The sequence below is a fragment of the Hetaerina americana genome, unplaced genomic scaffold, assembly GCF_022747635.1.
Source record: "Hetaerina americana unplaced genomic scaffold, ioHetAmer1.1.p SCAF_903, whole genome shotgun sequence".
Lineage (NCBI taxonomy): Eukaryota > Metazoa > Arthropoda > Insecta > Odonata > Calopterygidae > Hetaerina > Hetaerina americana.
The window spans coordinates 29,159-50,450 of record NW_027287543.1 but is presented as its reverse complement, the minus strand read 5'-3'; the positions used below and the strand labels follow the sequence as shown (position 1 = coordinate 50,450).

At 35.3% G+C, this 21,292-nt stretch overlaps 1 protein-coding gene across 1 annotated transcript; it reads right to left on the bottom strand.

Annotated features, from left to right (window-relative positions):
- Window positions 1–435: 435 nt before the first annotated feature.
- LOC139699794 (ATP-binding cassette sub-family G member 1-like) lies at window positions 436–19,161 on the bottom strand (the record flags this gene model as incomplete). The annotated part of the gene is made up of 9 exons (XM_071598235.1): window positions 19,065–19,161; window positions 15,816–15,933; window positions 12,954–13,143; window positions 11,085–11,230; window positions 9,341–9,579; window positions 6,984–7,199; window positions 5,046–5,233; window positions 1,302–1,470; window positions 436–536 (listed from the first exon to the last, which is right to left on the bottom strand). Coding segments are annotated over exons 1-9 (1,464 nt in total), but the record flags the coding sequence as incomplete, so codon positions are not given.
- Window positions 19,162–21,292: the final 2,131 nt, after the last annotated feature.

Genomic DNA, 21,292 nt, shown 5'->3' with positions numbered 1-21,292 from the left:
TAGTGGCCATGGATCTTGAAACCCTACTACAATGATTGGTGATGGTGCTACGAATTAAATGAGTTAGTAGTGTAAAATTTGAGGAATATTGAGAGTAAGAGGTACATTCAAGTTCAAATTTCGCCTAATTTGTTACTGACGAACTTGGCACTTGCACCAGAAAGTAGAAACTTCTTTTACTTCTCAACATAATCTCACTGTAGACGAACACATCTTTTGACAGGTGAATATGCAAAGTGGAGAAAACAGATGTTTTCTGACAGAAAGAGGAATTTGTCATTATTGAAAGAGTTTGGAGTTATAAGAGGCTAATAGATACATATTAATTTTCTCCATGGAAACTCATCCTAATTAGGGACTATTTTTAATATGCCAAAAGTACTTATTAATTGTGGGAGGAAAAGCTGGTAATTTAAGGACACAGTGAATACTCACTTGCATGGGAACATCAGCAATGCACTTGGCAATAAAATAGGATTTCAGAGAAAACCATCCATTTCGATATTGACGGATAACAACTGGCATTTCAACAGGGTCTGCCTCAGCGAGCATGTAAATAAACCAAAGAAAGTGATAGATATCAGTGCAAATTATATTATTGGTTCTCAATATTATTTTCTATGTCCATTCTATTAAAAATTATTTTTATTCATCTTCGGTTAGCTCAGTGACATGAGATGAGTGATCAGTAGCTGATAACTGTTACCTAAGCCAAGATGAAATTGTTGTTATAATATATCTTAATTGAATTAAAACAAAAATAAGTTAGCTGGAGATTGTATAATTTTATCTAAATTGAAAATAAATAAAACATGGCAACTCTCTACAGATACTGTATACAACAAAATATGTTAGTATCTTACTAATCCATTATAACGATTACATAATATCACTATTCATCTTTATTATTTATAATATTGTAGTAATGATAAATATGGAAAGTCACATAGAGTTTTATGAATGCTCTCCTATCCTAAATCTGGTGTTAAAAGTTAACAAACTGTACAGAATATGTACGATTAATAAACATTGCTCTTCATAATTTTGAACTAATTTTATTGTTTTGTTACTCTCTTTTCACTTAAAATTCTCATTAATGTGCCCGAGTGGTCTGAACTTTGATATTCTTCTCTTCTATTTAATCAAAGAAACAGAAGTGGTGGTACAATTTTCAATTCATACAGCAAGCCTAAAAGTTTTGCAAATTTAATTGGAAAACCAGTTTGCAAGACTAATAAGATGAAGAGAGAAATATCACGGCAGAATCATGTATGATAAGAAGGGGTGTTCGTTGTACTCACATGTCTGAACAGTTGGCATGGCATTTGCAAAAAACAGGAACAGAAGAAAAAAGAAAAGACAGCCAGCATTGCTGGGAGCTTTGGCGGCATCACCACCAATATCATAAAAAATGCCACCAAGGAGAAGTCCAACAAATAGGTTACCGAATATTGTCAGCTGGGTCAGGTACTGCAATGATAAATAACCATGAGCTAGTTATTGAAGAAACAAAGTGCTTGCATCAAAGGAGTCATTCTTGACAATCAGAGGCCATCTGCTTCAATACCAGTCTGATGCTCCAGTAAAGCTATGTCGAACTATAAAATAGCTCAATAATTATTATATTAGATATGACAATAAACTATATGGGCTCATGTTATCGTGAGCATGATGGCAATACTGAGAGATTGACAGCAATTGTTGGTATTTCACCCAATCATGCAATTGTTTTCAGTTATCTCAACAATATTGTGCTGAGTGTAGCTCTGGTTTTTTTCTAGTGCATTTTGCTATTTATTGGTATACTACCCTTTAAGGCAGCCTTGAAGGAAGGACACAGCCTATACCTATAGTAATACATTTCCTTTTTTCCCCTATGATACCAACTCACATCTGAAGCTACAATGAGCCCGTGTTCATTTCCAACATACTTTCTTGCTCCAAACATTCCATCCAACAGCCCTGTCCTATTCTTACCCCTCTGCTGAGTTATGAAGAAATAAAACTATTTAGCATTAGGGTATCATGATTCTCCTCAAACATAAAATAATATTAAATTATATGCTACCATTAAATACCTGTTAAAGAATGAACTTGAATAATAAACTAAAGTTATCAACTTCTTACTTTAAGAGGTGACAACAGAGCCCAATTTCATTAATAAATAACTGTGATAAACAGGATTTCCCAGCTATATTCTATGAACAAAGGGGATAAATTGCATATTTACTACTTCCTTTCCATGGTAAATGTTGGTGCCTATATTTTTAAGTACTTAAATATTAGCCTGAAATAGTGTTGAATGTAAGATTCAGGTTTTTGTTAAGTTTAAGCTTGAAGCCTTCGTGGGTTTTCCACAGTGTCGGGTGCCTAAATTGCAATGACCATCTCTGCTATACTCCTTAGGGAATTGGCTCTTCTCCTCTCGACTCATTACTTTGAGGAAGGAGGCAGAATCAGCCATTAAAGCATTACTGGACCTGGTGAAATACCTTTGAGGAATTTACACATAACATCTGTCTACAATTTTTGGGCTTCCATATCAGAAAAAATCTTTCATTGCCCTTTGCATCAACAGTATTAGTTCTAAGGCATTATTGCATTAAATCCTCTGTAAAATTACAGAGGATGCAATCCAAATTGTTATGAATTTCACAAGATTGTTTATTTAATAAATGCCATGGGTCTGATTTTTAGAAACAATACTACTTTTATGGAGTTTAGGAACTTTACAGTTACCAACAGGAGCATATGAGGAGAGTTTAGCATATTTGGTGGATTAGAGAGTAGGTCAACTGGTGGAAATTTACTTAATAAACATTAAATGGGTCATTCACAAAATAATTGCGACAAGAATCACGGCATATGCAATGAAATATTAGACTTAGCACATGAGAATAAGCAGGTAAATATAACTCCTAGAGTAAGTAGCATCACAAAGAGAAATCCCAATTAATTGATCTAGAAAATAACTATATCCATAGTGACCATCAACTGCTGAAGTTTGAAAAACAAAATAGCCGAATTTTACCTCATGATTAGAAGTACCAAAGCCGATCTAACCGTAGGAACTAAGAGCTGGTTATCTCAAGGCATTGCAGATGGGGAGATTTTTCCTAGGGACTATAGAATTTACAGAAGGGATAGAAAAAATAGGATTGGGGGGAGGAGATATTCTGTTAAAGATATTCGCAAAAGTAGAAGTGAGGCTTTCCCTAATAGTAGTTTAGGAAGGGTTTGGTGTTCCATAAAATGCCCTTGGTCAAAAAGGGTCTACATTTGTGCAGACTACAGACCCCCCTGATTCTGGAGAAACATCAATTTTAGAAGTAGAAAGAGAGGTCACTAGTTTTAATACCCATTTATAAAATGAAAAAACTATAATCAGAGGGGAATACAATCTTCCATCCATTTTACTGGACTGGAAAAACTAGTTTCATAGCAGTGGACAAGGAGTCATGCCAGTCATTGTTTCGTGTTTTCACATCACATTTGTAAAAACCAATTACTACTGGCACCCACCAGATTGACTTAATTGATCTAGAAGCCATAAATTTATCTGAAGTTGTCCTAAATACAGCCACACTTGATGGACTTAATGACCACAGAATAGTGTTAGTTAAAATTAACTTGACAACTATGAAAAACCATAAACCCAAATGAAAACTTTACTTGTTTGACCAGGCCGATTACGAAGGATCAAGGCAATCTTATGGAACATTTAATAAAAGTAGTAGAAGCAGAGAAATTGTGAGTTTGTGGAGTGCTTTTCTCACTAATAAAAAGTTAGAATTCATAAAAAGAATACTTGGGAATTGTAATACGTGAAAGAGTCAAGGAGCTTTGTTATTATACAGTTAGTTAGGCCCCACCTTGAGTATGCTGCAAGTGAGTGGGATCCTCATGAAGTAGGATTAGTTTTTGGAACTAGAGTGAGTGCAACAAAGAGCAGCTAAGTTTGTGAAAAGTTGTTCTGAACAAGGTAGCAATCACGACACTATTGGAAGAATTAGGATGGGAAGACCATAGGCTTAAATACAGGTTAAATTTACCGCTTAAATTTGATGCAGGTTATTTATCAGAGGATGTTAAGGACATATTACAGACCCCGGCTTACTATGGTAGATGAGATAACCAATGTAAAATCAGGGAGATTCATTGTGGAACGAATAGATTTGAAATGTCAGTTTTTCCTCGAGCCATTAGGGATCATATATGACAGCCATCGCATAGGAGATAATTAGAACTGATAGTGTATATATTTGTTGCTATCTTGCATGTTTCTTCCTGAATGTTACTCTTTTTATTTAATAGATCCATCTTTTTAATAGTGCCACAGCATGATTTGAATGCATGCATCCTGTTATTAAATATTGTTTCATGTAAGCACTTTTTGTCATGTGATTAAGGTTTGTCGAGTGAATGAACAAACTAATATTTGTGTAGAGGTGACATGATTTGGTTTTGTAGGTGGTTTTATTATAGTTTATGGGTGGTTACCTAATACCTCTCACCACGTGGTGGATTGTGGGGTATTGTGTAGATGTAGATACAGTTTGGCTGACTAATCTATTCATCAACAGAATTAAGAGTTATCCAATGTTAAATTTACATTGACTTTTAATCAACTTCATAGTTGACAGAATTGTCTTTCACCTGTGAGGAAATGTAGTCATATTTTCTAATCAGGGATAACTTTATATGATGTTTGTTCAGTATGGTTTATACTAAGAGCTTTTTGTGATAGTTTTGGCCTTAGGATAAATGCATGACTGAGTGCTTCATACATTTTAAGCCTAGAATAGCTTATCAAAAACTTTACCAGCACATCACACAATTTACGTGGCTGTGAGGGCTGTGTTTGGGGTTTGGATTTTGCAAATAAGACCAGCTCTTTTTAATTCATCTAATTTGGGAAAACCTTTCCCTTTTACAGAGCCAATTGAATATGGCATGATTTATCTCAATGCTTTCTTAAAATTGGCTGAATACCTGCTACAATAGTTTTATGAGGACATTTAACTCGACAAATCAATTATTCTCACCAAATTTCTGTAAGTACAAATTGATGATCTCCACAATAAGATACTCATCTGGGTTGCCATTGTAGGAGGCAGAGACTCCAATTGATTTTCCTCACTGCTATAGCCATGGATTAATAATCCATTACTTTGGGAACCCTTCAGTGGCTTCAAACAGATTTGATTATCTGATATAGTAACTGCTGTTGAATCTGTAAGAACAATATTAACATGGAATGAAGATGTCTTTACAGCAAAATAGTTGACAACTCATAATGTTCTCCAAATGGACTGTGCAATTCATTCATTTTAAAATCTTCATATTATTTAAATATAAATTCACTTGATATCAAAGAAAGAGAGCAATATTCACTAAGAAACATACAATTCAAAAACACTTAGTATAGGTTCATTTGAAAAATATAATAAGGTATTTTCAATTAAATTTATTTCAGAATAGGAAAAAGTTTGATGACCAAGAATTCTTATTTCCTCACTCTCTATGTGAAAGATGCCATGCCCTTATTAAAATTTTCATATGCATTTTTGAAAAGGAAGTCCATAATATTTTTGCCATAGGACTTAAAAGGGCAATAAATGAGACCATTAGGAGCACCATAAAATCTTTGAGCATCCATAGCAAACCCTCAACCATTCCCCAGAAAAATTACCCTTTTAGAGACATATGACTTTAGAGAATTCTGATATGCTTTGGATTACATGGTGGCAGATATCTCTGTCCAAAATTCTGACACATTTGTCTCACCCATATGAAAATAAATAATTTTTTAAACAATTTTTTCTATTTTAAAAAATATTACGTCTTCAGCATTATGAGTAGTAAGCATTTTTTTATGTAAGAGTTTAAGAATAGATTTATTTAATAATGGATTGAAACTTTAATTAATTTACACAAAGAACTATTCTGGATAGATTCCTGCTTTAGAAATGTTTCTGTAATATACATGTATAACCACTTACAATGGGTTACAACCCAAAATCATGCTTTACCATCGATTTCTGAGATACATAAAGACAGGACCAAATCCTCACATAGGATGCCTTTAAACATTTTATTAGTAATTCCATATCCTTCATTTTATTGAATTTAAAGGGAATGCTTTGACTTATACTGAGTTCTTTATTTTTCCATCCCCTATGAATCAAGGTTCTTCTATATGTAGTTGCTTTACAAAATTGTGATCATTTGTTTCATTAAAAACAACAGATTAGAAGATTTCAAATTTTATCACCTTCATGACTTCACTTCTTCTGGTAAAAATATTTTGTTCTTAAGAAATTCCAGTTCAAAAAAGTGAAAATATAAATTATTCATCAATAAAATGAAGATGTAGTTTTTATTATTATGATTTCCATTTCATTGATAGTGTCCCATCTTTTGCCCAGATTGAAAATTCCTCATTGTGACTATTACTGCGATATAACTTATAAAATGATGCCTACACCTACTGATTCTTCTTTTTAGCATTTTTATAAACTAATATTATCTTTAAATGAACAGGTCACTCTGGAAAGTATTAAGGGAGCCATGTATTCTGTAAATTGAGTCCAGATTTTGGCAAGAGCAGTGATTTTTGATCACAAAATGGACATCTTATTCTTTGATCATTTTTATTTATGCATTGGAATAGAGATTCCAATACTAACTTCTGGTCAAAGAATGTCTCAGAAACAATTTGGGACTTTGATTTGCTAGAGTAGGAAGTAGTGCTTATGGGGTAGATTTTTCCTAGAGAGTTAGTGAGGAGACCCAAAATCTCTTTTGGGCAAGTGCCTCACAGATTTGCAGAGATTTTTCAAGATATCTGAGGAGAGAGATTTATTTTTGCCATCATTTTACAAGCTTATTGTCAAATTACGGTTGGGAAATGCAAATTTCTGTTTAGGAGTGGTTGCATCTATCATGTCAGCTAGGAATTTCTGTGGAAATATTTTTCTTACCATTTCTTTTTGTCAAGAGAAGTGATTCTGTCATTTCTCCTCCTTCCTCTTCCATGTTGTCATCTTCACTGTTGTTGCTTGAATTGGCTGGAGCAGTGCCATTTGGGTTAGCAATTTCTTTAGATGGCTTCTCAAGCTCTTTCTCTAACTGCATTTTCACGCTACGCACCAACTCTTCCATTTTGCCCCCATGCTCACCACAAGCCACTTCAATTGCTGAAAATACATTTCTTAGTTTTGTGGATATAACTATTACATTTTAATAAAGATGTCGAGAAGTTACTTTTTCCAGTATTTCTAAGAGGTTTGCATTCAAATTGTGATACCCATTTAATTAAAGATGGCAAGGACATCATCAGTAAAATGAATTCTATGTATTTTATCATGCCATATGAAACACAGCAAAATCTGACTGTTTCAGTCCCATCTCAATACTTTCAGCATAAAATTTTAAGTGAGCACCTGTATGAAATATTTATTCCATGCAATGAATGTGACTATCAGCAGTCATGTTAGTTAATGCAATTGTTAATAATCTCTTCAGCACTTTTTCTGAGATCCACGGAGATAAATTAATATTGAGCCAAATGAAAAACTAAAAGGAAATATTTTTGGATGCATAAATATTTTGAAGGACATTAGCTACTTCTATACTATTTAAATCTAATAGCTATTATAGCTTAAGATAGCTACTTCTAGTAGCCTATATTTGTGAGGTATTTGAGAACATGCAAGCATGATCTCATATCCACTTACAAGAGCAAATTAGGAGAGACTCATCTCAAAAATTAAATTTCCAAATATCCTTATTCATATAAGTTTCCATAAAATGTATTTTAGATGCTAATATAATGTTATCAAATGGTCACCCTTCAATTTCTATTAAATTTTCAAAGAGCATTATTATCGGACATTTTTCAAATTGTCCAAATTCAATAATGTTTGAATGATAAATAGATATTACTTTGCTGGTCGGTTGGAGGCCTTTGAGATATGATTGCATCTAGAAATGGTAGAAAGTGAAATGAACAGATAAAACAAAAACAAACGTGTTGAAGGCATGGTAGAACAGGAGAGAAGGTTGTAGGGAGAATTTAAAGTTTTGTGGAAATAAATGGAATTATGGCAATTCAATATCAAAGGCTGTTGAAGGATAGAAGGGAGAATGTTTGCATAAGGAAGATGGACGCAGGAAAACACCCTGCATCCCAATAAACACTTCTTCACAACCCCATACCAACTCTACATCCTATTTCCCACCAGTAAATCCTAAATTCCTGCATTTCAAGAGCCTCCAATCTAGGTCAATCATCTTGCTTCAATGACCAAGTTTCCAAGCTGTACAACACCATGCTTAATATCACTGTTTTCATAAAACTTTTTTAAACATCCTTACTCAACGTTTGAGTCATCAGCTGCCACTTCCTTATGAAAGCTTCTTTGCCAAATGCAATTCTTCTTCTGACTTCCCTTCTACTATGACCATGTTGGTCAAAAACAGTTCCAAGATAGTTTAACTATTCTATCTCTCTATTTTTTGCCCTCTGATTTTAACATTTACTGAGCTTTCATCCTCCCAGAAACCTCAAAACTTTTGTTCGGTTTATGTTGATGTTACTCCAACATCTATCACACTGATTTTCTATTGCACTCATAAATGTTTGTCTCCCCTTATCTGACAGGACTGCTAATCACCCACAAATCTGATTTTATGGATTCTCTACCTACTTTCATTCCTGCTGGAAGCCCTTTCCATGTCTTCCTTAGCACTACTTTTGTGTATATATTGAAAAGAACAGGTGATATTGGACATTCTGGTGCTGCCCATGTAGGTTGCAGATAAATCACCTCTTCCAACTTTCCTCCCTTGCTGATTAGGAATTCTACTCTTACAAGTTCAACCAATCTTTCCAACTGTTCACCTCTTCCAATTAGTATACAACACTTGGCTGAAAATCAATATACATTGTATTCAGGTGCCGAATTGACTATATTATCAAAATAAAAGTAATTATCTTATGCCTTATACACAAGTGTTAACAATTTAAAAAAATGATTTCTAGAATTTAAAGCTCTTATAGTAAGTCCATGAGATGCATCCTAAAATGGCCAACCTTAGGGATGTGAAGAAAGAAAGATATCCAGGGATTTATAGTGGCTTACTACCTGCTTTGACTTTACTTGCAGAAGGGAGGGACCCTCTCCATCACCTTCCCTCGGGTGCAAGATAAGACTACCCTAGCTAAAGGACTAAGCTTAGAAAATAAGTGAATAAATTATTTTCTAAATCAATCAATGAACTACCCCCTATATTATTGGTTTCAAAAGGACATCATCATTAGGCAATTATTTCTTACCAAAATCACTTGGGTTGTAGAAATCAGGACAGTTGAGCCCATGTGATTTGAGGAACTGAATAAGTCTGGTGATGCCTCCATGATAAATGACTTCTCCATGGGAGAGTACCAACAAATCATCAAACATGGAAAAGAGTTTCGAGGAGGGCTGGTGTACAACACAGATGACCACCCTTCCACTATCTGCTAGGCACCGCAAATGACGTAGAATGGTGTGCGAGGCCACATTGTCCAAATTACTATAAAGTGAGTAAGTATTCAAGTCAATGCATTACAAACTATGAAGTCTATAAAGAAATAATATGATAAATGCACACTTAACTTAAATGAATATTATTGTAATGATAGCATCCACACTCAAAAATGTATCATTCTTATTATTGGTAGAATATAGCCATTGCATTCAAATAAATTAATTTCAAAATGATATATTGACCAGCAATCTAAAGACATGATATTTCTGAATAGAATATGAATAATGTTGAATAATAAAAAAAATTTCAAATCAATATTCATAATAGGTATACTTTTGAAAATAATTTCAACAGCTGACATGCTTTTACATAATTAAAAAAAAATAATTAATTATATTAGCCTAATTTGCCTTGCTAAAATAATATCAGTAATTTTATTTTAATGGTTCGCCCTCAACACTGAATCATAGAAATGTTTCTTGTAGATTCCTGTTCTAAGAAGGTCTCTAACACTATAGAGTGGGATCATGTGATTTTCCCTTGATATGCACAGTGAGATCAAATCTGTACATATTTTTGAATGAATTTTTGGCTCTATGAATACTCTTATCTAAACTCATACCATGGAAAATTTCACAATTGGCCTGCTTAACATTTTTAATCACCAAAGAATAAATCAAATGAAAACCCATATATTTCCCACCAATTTCCCACCCAAAACCCACCAATTTCACAAACAATAATCATTAATTTAAAGGGTGTTGGCTAAAATCAGAAACAATGGAATTAAGTTGAATTTGAAAGAAGTACTGGAAATATGATGGATCTCAGTCTTCTAACACAGAAATCATTGAAATTATAAGTAATGGACAGATAATAAGAAACTTTATACTTAATGAAAGTACTCTCTTTGGTGACATGAAAGATACAGCCTCATTTCAGTGGGGCGCAAGCTGGAAAAATTTTTAATAGTCTGTGCAAAAGTATGGGCAATTTATTGGGGTAATTTAAAAGGGTAAAATTTTTTGAACAAATTATTCCATGCCATGAGAAGAGCACATTGTAGAGATCAGTTGTGATAAAATATGATCAAGTTTGTTGGATATCTTGCTTACACCTCTTTTAACATCTCAGACGCAAGAAACATGTATAAGTAAATGTAATGGAGTCAAAATAAGTAATACTGACCATCTGTGGTAAAAATTACATTCAATATTGGACATTAACCCGAGGAATTCCTATCTTTACATGTAAGATGCAGTTGATTTCAAACCATAATTTTGGACAAAAGGTGTCTTATATACTGGCATATATGGGTTTTCATTTGATTTATTCTTTGGTGATTAAAAATGTTAAGCAGGCCAATTGGCACTGTTTTCAAACTATGTATTTGCTCATGAATTATGTTCGATCATTCCCTTTTTAACATTTAATAAGTCATTTCATAAGCCTGACAGAAATATTTCTGTATTTATATGTTATAAAAGGTAACACTTCAAAAAAATGCATCACATCACATAGTAATAACAATAATAATAATTTCTAGTGACCTTGTTGGCTCATCAAAGAACATAATTGGCGGATTGGTGACCAATTCAACTGCAATGGACAATCTTTTCTTTTCTCCTCCAGATAGCTTGCATACTTTTGTTCCCAGACATTCCTCAAGGCTGAGCAGATCCACTATTTGCGCTACCTTGAAGATAATCATGGAAATTAACATTGTTGGATGACCACTTCCAGGCAAGTAAGCAAGAAATCCATCTGCATCCACTGGAAATACCATCAATAGGTATGCTCTCATATATACAAATATACCCTCAGAAGAAAGGAATTAATATGAATCACATTTATAACTCTGACATGCCAAAATACACAGAGAATTTGGAACAGTGGGCATGCACAGGTATAAAGAAAATGCAGGTATTTTCATTTTATTTAAAGAAATTAGCACTTTTGCAACACTTCATTGCTGACTAGTTGGAAACTCTTTCTACTACATCCCAAGGTAATATGAAGATTAGTATTTCAGTGCCCATACATGCTTGCATGCTATACATAGTGTTATTCATTTTGTGTATCACTTTAAATTAAGGTTCTAAAACCTTCAAATGTTTCCATCTAAAACTCATTCCGGGTTCATGCATTCAATTCTATAACTTGCTTTCAGAAAACTTTGCTTTGCTGGTAATTTATTCAAAGCCCTCTGCTGAGTTTGACCCTTAAAATCTCATACAATGTTATTTAGTGACTGCATAAAATTGTCTTATAGTTGGTATTTATTATCAAAGGAAAGGCATTAAATGGAATAAAACTCCTCATTTCAAGATTTCAATTGGGAAGTAGGAGTGCATTATTGATGTCATCAGCTCACTTTTTATGGAAGATACATAACTCTTTAAACTTCTTCTGTTACAAAATAGATAAGTACTTCATTGGATCTATAATTCAATATTTCAGACTCATAAGACAAAGCAAAAATTATCTCTGTTCCCAAATATCCATTTGAACATAGGGAATGGTTAACCGCTACTAGTTTAGCCAAAGGGTTACTCTGATAGAAATTTTGATGCATAAAGGCAGACTACAAAGTAAATACAACCCAAAAATCTTCCTTTTGGCTTCAACCATTGTCAATAAAGGTCATCATAGTAATTATGACATCACTGCTAAAATGTTATTAGTAAGAATGGGATACATTATACTTGTGATAACCTTTCAATGTTTGTTTATGAGACAAACTTTTACCATTGATTCCTTTACAAGATTTCGATTTGGAATTTTTAAAAGGAAAAAAATGACAATTTAGCTTTCTACATTTAGCTGAGAATGGAGTATTTATTTCCTCTGGTATTTCCCTTATACTTTAGCAAGTATCTTTAGAAAGGATAGCTTTCTCCTCCTCATAAAGATGCTCCCTCCAAATCCGGAGACATTAAATTACAGATCCATAAAATATTCTGTTTATCCAATCGTGCTAGACTGTTATACTCCAGAGAGGGAACCGTAAGCAATGGACAGATATTGGAATCATTATATAGAAGAGAAATATATTCATAGATATAGATTATGAAGAGTTCATTCATGATTCATGAACTTGGGACATTAAAATATTGCATGCAGTATTTGTATTTTTTGTGCCTTCACTCAAGCAAACTCTGAATATTGGCATCATCCTTCAGGATCTCATAATATAATATCAACTATTAATTGTATACCCCGACAATATTCATTTATCATCAGTGTTGTCCAAATGGGAGACCAAAAGACCTTCTTAGTATCCATTTACTGCCGCCAAAATCTGCCTTATGTAATTTTTGAGGACTTATTGATAAGAGAGGAATATTATTGAATAAGTGAATTGTGTAAACAATTAGTTCGTATTTGGATATTGGTATTAATAGATTGCTATGCCTCACCGTGTTGTCCCTTTGCTCCTTTGACACATCTCTGGGCATCTTCAGTTGGCTGGCCACTTTCATAGTTTCACGTGCCGTCAACTCCGCCATCATGGCCACTTCCTGTTCAATGTAGGAGGAATGATGTCGGAAGTCATGAGGTACACACTCTTTTCCTCCAACGGTAATGCTTCCTTTCACACCACGAGTTCTAGATTAGTTCAGAGTCATCATCATAGAGAACATAAGAGTTAGTCATATTTCAGGCTCAAAATACATATTTCTTTTTATTTTAGCATTGTTGCATTACTTGTGCACATTCTAGATAAGCATTTATTTATTATTTTAATTGTTCTGATCTCTAATTGATGAAATGACTCCTTGGAAAGACTTATTTCAAAGAGATGAAATCAATTGAATGATTTTGGAGTTTGATTTTGGGGAGAGTGTTAAGTTTTCTAATCTGTGCATCAGGACTGCTCAGAAGGGAAGTTATCTGTAATGTTTCCGGTTGTTTTGACACCATGGAATTAGTATGTATTCATCATTAGAAGGTAGGAAAATTAGAGAGGGCATTAAAAGAAGAAAATTTTACGAAGCAGTGGTCGTAATGAGAGGCAACTTAAGCAAATACATAAAGAAAAGACTTGTGATAATCATAATGCGGAGTGTAGTTTTTAATAGCTTGATAACTTGGTCACTGAGGGGAGAGGGCAAGTGTAGATCGGAGTCTTTTGAAAGGTGAGTTTGGAGAATAATGGAGAAAATAAAATGGGTGGAAAGGAAACCATATGATCATAGATGCTTGTTAATTTGGGGCTCCTTTGACAGGAGCCCCAGTTTTTGGTCAATTATGCCAACCCATACTTAATGTCCTGGCTACCTGTGGACGTGGGGCAAGAGCATTGCATTATGCAGGTCACCCTTTCAATATTCGTCCGAGCACAGTATTGGTACCTTCAGGGATCTAATGGGAACTGGCGTATCAATGTGCATAGACCCTTGCTCTCAGACAAATTATGAAGTTCTAGGCATGATAGGAGAAGTAAATGGCTTTTGGGATAAATTGAAAGAAGGCAGTGCTTGTGGATATACGTAGAGGCAATGGGATGCTGAAGACAGTGATGGAGGGGCAAATGTTGTGAAAGCAAGGTAGAGACAGGAAGAGAGTAGGTGTTTTGAATGAATTAGTAGAAGTAGAAAGTATGCAGTTTAAATTAATTAGTCATTATACTTTGTTAATACAGGGTTTATGGATATTTTGTGTCTTGTTAGTTTGAGCTTAAAGGAAGAGGTAGTGCCTAGTGCCACAGTCTATCAGAAACCTATCCTAATTTGAAATATTGCTGCTGAAGAAAAAGAAAAATCAATCCACTTCAAAGTATTATGAATTGAACATGTTCACTTTATATGAATTTTGTTTTGCTGATATTTATATACTTGGAATGCACCCAATTTGGTTTCAACTCTAAACTTTACTTATGTAGGTGAATAGATACTCTATAGAGTGCAAAAAATGTTTTACTTCTTTTAAATACAATATTGGCATAGGAGGGTTCCTGATAGATATGTAAAAGCTGGATTTTCTCGAGTTGAATGGCCCATGGTATTGATGGAGGTATGGGATTACTATATATGGTTAATTTTTGGTGTGAATAGGAAAATATAATCAAATTGTTTGTCACTGAGATTTTGGTTGGCTTTTGACAATCTAAAAATGAAACTGTTTAAGCTTTTTCACAACAACCTTAATTCATTACAACCATGAGGTTTGAAATAGAAAAAACCAAATGGAAGGTTTTCATTTACGAAGATAAATATAAAAAAGTGACTCCTTTTGCTTAAGTTTGGAGCTACTGTGCATGCAGGGATCCAATCTTGTAAAAGTGTTTGCAAACCTGCCAGGGAAAGAAATAAAATCTGTAAATAAGAGATGGTCGTAAGTCCGAAGCATCCATAAAGAGGTTTTTCTTTATCTAATTTTGTTCAAACATAACGCACCTGTGTGACTGTTTCTTGGGATATTTAATTACTATATAAAATGTGAAAGAACATAATTACTCTATGATCAAAATTTAATAAACAAAATAGCACAAAAGACATGCTCATATGTTTAATATACATATGATTTGAAAAGGTCATATAATAGATTAGACAGTATTTCATTGGTCAAGGAAGGCTTTCGTTAGACCCAACGATTAAGTAATGCTAAGTTTCGAAACCATTCCTTTGCATCAGAATGCCTTAAAACAACATATAATGATATAGCATGTTCAACACCACATACTTCCTACCTCCTTCCGTTCCGTCTAACATGCCTAGTCTTTTTCTTCTGCTACTTTGCCTGGACAACATTCTCCTATCTATTACGGTACTTATCATACCTTTGTTTCTCAATATTTCCTGCATTCACTTTTGGTTGCACATAAATTGTTGTTCATTTATGGCGCTAAAATACATGGATGGGTGAGACTACAAGGGAGATATTTACATCCTATGTCATTTATACCATTAGAAATATGTAGATCAGTAATCCTGGGGCAGGTAGTAACCAAGTGATTCAAGTAATAGGGGGAGAAATATTCCTATATTACTAGAAGTAGTCTATTCTGAATAAAATGTAGCAAGAGTTTACACACTTTATTCCAATTTACAGACTTTCTCTAAAGTATAAGGGCTCTCTGCACTCCTAAAAATTGGGATTCCGAACATACACCACTGAAATAATGATGACTCCCAGGATTTAAACCAAGGACCACTGGGTGATGGACCATGAATTTTTAAATACCCATATCTTGATGGCACAACATTAATATGAGGAAAACTATTTTAGTTTTCCATGAAAATAACTTAAAAGTAGGAACATAAGTTTAAAGCTCCCACCTGAATCCTGAGAGAATGTTCATGAGGGTAGTTTTCCCAGAACCAGATGGCCCTATAATTGCTGTGAGCTTCCCAGGCAAAAAACATCCGCTAACATCCTTCAGTATCTTCTTTTGTTCTGAAAATGAGTTAGCAAAAAATTTAGGAAAAAACTCTGTGGTAAAATATAAAGGAGGATTTCTGTAACCTTTATTTTAATTTATTTATCCTTAATCCAACAGCAGCCGTTATTTGGCCTTCTCATCGAATGTTTACAATTGAAAATAACAACAAGACAATTAAAAACACCAGGTACAGAAAAAACCCTCTTAAATGGAAATCGAACCCACAACCTCTGGAGTCGTACATGCTTTAGAATACACTTTTCAACTGCAATGATATTCTATTAATAATTGTCAGTAGATTAAAGAAATAGTCAAAACTAAGGAAAATACCTATAAATAGTTACTGCATGTTTTTATGACCTATGATACATTTTCCTTTGCAATATTTAATACTTTTATTCAAATATTCAGCCTTATGTTATGCCCAATGCTAATGTCCCAAAGTATTTTCAGGTGAACAATATGCTGTTCAAACTGTTGACACAATTTCATTAACTCTTTGAAATAAAATAAACTACATCTATGTGAACCAATATTTTAATACTTCTTTGGATGAAGCAAAATTTTCTAACTTTAAACTGTGACTAAAAAATAGAAAGTATTCATTAAGAGAATGCAAGCAAAATGGCTAATTGCACTCATTAAATAGGTTATAAATAATTGTAAATGTGAATAAAAATTACAAATTTTAGAAGGAAGTGTTCAAAGTCTGTACCAGTCATCATCATTAGTTGGTGCAAGTCGAAGGATTACTATTGGCAAATATAATTTCTTTGCTCAATTACCCAACATGGTTCATACTAAACTGGCCATTGATACACATGACTAAACATCCAGAGTGGAACATTTAAGTACTATGACCATAAACCTACAGGAGTGTCTCCTCATTAGAAATTACTTTTAATTAGCAAGTTTCTATGAAGTAATACGGTAGATTTTGTGGTTTGTTCTAATCAGATATTGCCTCTTGATTGAAAAATCGAACTGGAATTTTCAATTAGGGTTTATGAAAAATTTAGTCAAACAATTACTTTGAATAGCATCAGTGGATCAAAGGGGTATTTCGTTCCGTAACCAAACTTTCCTCACCGAATCTAACAAAGCAAAATAAACTGATTTGTTCCCTTTTGCTGAATAGCGCTTGGGATGATAATATTTTTGCGCGGCTCATGCTGTCGGTAGTCGTGTACAGTCGGGAACAGCTCGAAATTATGGAAACTTTATTTTTACCCGGTATGATACGCGTATTTGTATCGATTGTACGACATCAGGACGTATAATATACTTCTGCTTGCTGCATCCTTGCCAAGCTGGAAGAAAACTCATCGTAGTCCATACCCAAAACCCTGTGTCAAAGGCATCGGAACTGTTTTCTAAATTGTAGGCGGGGTAAGCCATGCCGTTGTCACGTCTCTATGATTTGGGCATTCGCAAGAGACTGCCAGTGATTAAGAATCATTCTTGAAGTTGTTTCGTCCCGAGTTGGATACGACTTTTACCGCGGGATCAACGTTGAATGAGTCAAGATGTTATTAAATTAAAAATGCAGTCAATAGTTATCGCGTCACATAAAACACGCAGAATTCCGAGATTTTCTTGACAGGTTAAGATTTCCATTTTTTACAAAATAATTTATATTGCCATACGTTTTTTGGAAACGAATTCAACAAATTGCGAGCTTTGGAAAAAAAATATTCATCCGATGGCGTGTGGTATGGCGATATATAGGAAATTCGAAATGTGTTTTTCCTATGAAGTTGAAAGTTACAATTTCTTACAGAAAATAGTGAAGTCTTTTATATCCTCCGTCAAACTTCCACCCCTAAGTTGGGACCCTCATACTTCATTTTAAAGATGATCCTGGGTCTGCGGCTGACAGGTACACAAACTGTTATCGAAGGAGGATGGATGATTGGAAATCTTTGGGGATGCACGTCATTCAGAAGTTCCGACGAGGTTCACGGGTCTGAGAGCGAGCGTGATATCTGTAGGTTTTCCCCCGGAGGCAAAATCCTCGAGAAAGAAGTTCATGCTTCTTACAATCGGACGTAGATGGCGGAGGAAAGTGGCAAAATTGATTAAAGCATTTCATTTCCAACATTATTGACAAACAACCTCACAATCGTTGGTCGTGTCCCATGATATATTAATATTAACTGCGGAAGGATAAGCCAAAAGCTAGATTTAATGTCACCCGAGACTTACGAACTTCATTGCCTGAATACATACGAGGGTCATCCGGAAAGTAGTACCCGTTCGTGAAATAAAGACACAAAAGTAAATATTAACAAACATAAAAAATTTTATTTGAAAGAGGATACTTTAAACTACTTCTCAACATAATCTCCAAGCAAATTAAGGCATTTGTCATAACGTGTGACAAGTTTCTGTATTCCTGCTGCATAGTCCTTCGCCGCCAGCTCATTGAGATACGCGAGGGACCCATCTTGCACAAATTTTTGCATAATGCAGATGGTGTTTAACAATTTCATGAACAATTGTTCGAGAAACATTGGGAAAATGCTCACAGATGTCATCAATTGTGACGCGCCGATCGTTCCTCACGAATTCGTCAACTGAGCTCACCAGTTGGTCTGTAATGACAGACGGTCTCTCCGAACGCTCATCGTCGTGTGTGTTCCCCCTCCCCATGTTGAAGTTGCGACACCACCGCCGAACAGACGACTCGTCCATTACATTGTCTCCATACACCTCCTTTAATTGGCGATGAATATCACATGGGCGAACGTTTCTTGCATTGAGGAATTTAATCACTGCCCTCACTTCACAACTGGCGGCGTTCTCAATTTTTTTAAACATTGTAAACAATCACAGAAACAACACAGGCAATGCTAGCGTCACGCAACTTGGCTCAGAGAAGGCAGACAAGCCACTGAAGCTATCTGACCTCGCCCAGCGGCTACTCGCGTCGTCAGCACTTCATGCGGCACGAACGGGTACTACTTTCCGGATGACCCTCGTATTTTGTCTAAGTTTGAAGAACTGCCTTCTAAGTTTCAAACTTGACTAACGAGATTTAGCGTACAAAAATTAATACCATAACGTATTATTGTTTAAGATATTTTTAGCCCTAGGTCTATATTGCCTCTAAGATCCACCCGATGAACTCATTCTCAACAATTACCGCTCCAAGAAATTTCAGCGGCATCTTTCTTCTTCCCAGAGTTAATGACGATCAAGCATGTGGGGCAATAGTGCTGTCGATCTGACATGCACGCCATGGGACAACTTGCAAACAAACGTAACGGTCTAAGGTTAAATGGGGAGTTGGTGATAGTTTTTTTATGACACAGAGTGGAGGTGATTGACATCGATAATTGCCACTTTCCGTGTCATGCAATTTAGGTTCAAACTATTGCTCAAAATGCGAAAGTTAACAGTACAATTTCAGGTATATATTGTTTATCGTCTGCCAGAGAGGCGCAACAGACATTTGAACCATTGTAATCTAAACAACCAGGAATAATAGCGGTGGATCAACTCATTAAGCAAGTATTTACTGTTGAGTGTATTCTGGAAATCCTGAATCTGACGTCAAACTTCCGTGCTTTTCGGGAACAACTAGGAAATCATTCGAAATCTCCGCCGTATATTGCAGCTAAGTGCACGCTTTCACTTTTTTGGGACCACTTTTGCGGTCCAGTTAAGATGATGAACTAGACAAACCAAGTTGAACCAGACGAAAATAAAACGCTCAATCAAAATTATAAGATTTTTTAAAATCAATGGATCATTGATATTTTTCTGAAAAATTCATCGCATCTCCCGATCTGCAGCAGTGATGATTCAAAGGTCATAACTTGCATAAAAAGTCGGCAACTCGTCTTCATTCTTGTAATTTTCTCTCATTTATCCGTCAAGGTGTCTTACTATGTATCAGTTGGAAATACAAAGTCATCCGCGTGGTCGTTGACATATATTAAACCGATGGGTGGTCGCTCCGGCGGAGGATATTTTTATAAAGCTCTATCATGTTGCAATGCGGCGCACGAGAGTGTTGGCAAATCGCAAGCTCACATACTCCGCTACTCTCGGAGCACGTTCAACGTGCATGCATATATTTCCGAGGTCAGCATTGAGTTAAAGTTCATGAGGTTATCAGACAGCCTGGTTCAAGAGTCTCCGGGCCTCAATATTGGGGGCTGATAACTTGACTGTTCCGTTCTAATTCATATGATACGCAAAGTCGAAATATTTATAACCTTCCTCGTGAGCTACAAACCCAAAAATACGTATTGCGATAAAATTATCCCACGCGCATTCCAAAAAGCCGACGCCTTGACCTTGCCTGCAGATGAAACCGTCTTCGCCTTCTTTGGAGCCGGTTCTCCCATTTGAATCAATTGTTTTGATTGTTCTTTTGTCTCGTGTGTGAAGTAATGGACCCATGTTTCATCCTTGGTTATGAAACGGCGCAAAAATTCTGCTTTGTTGATGTTAAACTTTGCTAAATACTCAATTAAAACGTATCCACGACACTGGGTTTGCTCGAGTGTGAGCAAACGCAGCAACCATCTTGCACACAGCTTTCTCATGTCCAAATTTTCAGTTAATATGCGATGTACCGCACTTTTTGAAATGCCTACTATATCTGCTGCTAGCTTGTGCACTTTCAGTCGACGATCATCCTGTATCACTTTGTGGATTTTCTTCACCGTTTCTGGAGTCATCACCTCATTTGGTCGACCAATCCGATGCACGTCTTGACAGCTCGCACGGCCTCGTTTAAACTGTGCTACCCAATATTTTACTATTGTAAACGAAGGAGCAGACTCACCCAGAGTAGAATCCATGTCAGCTTTTATTTTGGTTGGGCTGAAGCCTTTCAAATGAAAGAATTGGATCACATAAAGATGATCTTTTTTTCTCCATTTTCACAAATTCACTCATAACGTTCACTATTGATGGCTGCCAAACAAATACTAAACAGCGTAGCGTCTTCAAACTTGAAACATATGCTTAATAGATTGCATAGTTTCTAATACAGTGATATTTTTCAAACAACTCCCGCCATCTCTAGGTCAGGCCGGGTACTTCTGGGCCTTCACATGCAGGCCTAACGCCATTCTTCCGGACAACTATTACGTAGACCTCACATCTAGGAATTGTTTTTCGGGCTCGTCCAGTTCAGTTTCTATGTGTCATGTGGCTTGACTAAAATTAATAATGAGCGAAATACTTGCTTGGTAATTGCGCTACCTTATGAAAAGCGAAATTGAGTGAAGATGGCCGAACTTCAAATTGGCTAAGTATGCTTCATCTACATCTACATCAATACCCTGCAAGCCACCAAAAAGGTGTGTGGCAGGGGGTGCAGTACCAGGAGGAAAGGGTAAGGGATGAGGGGATTAG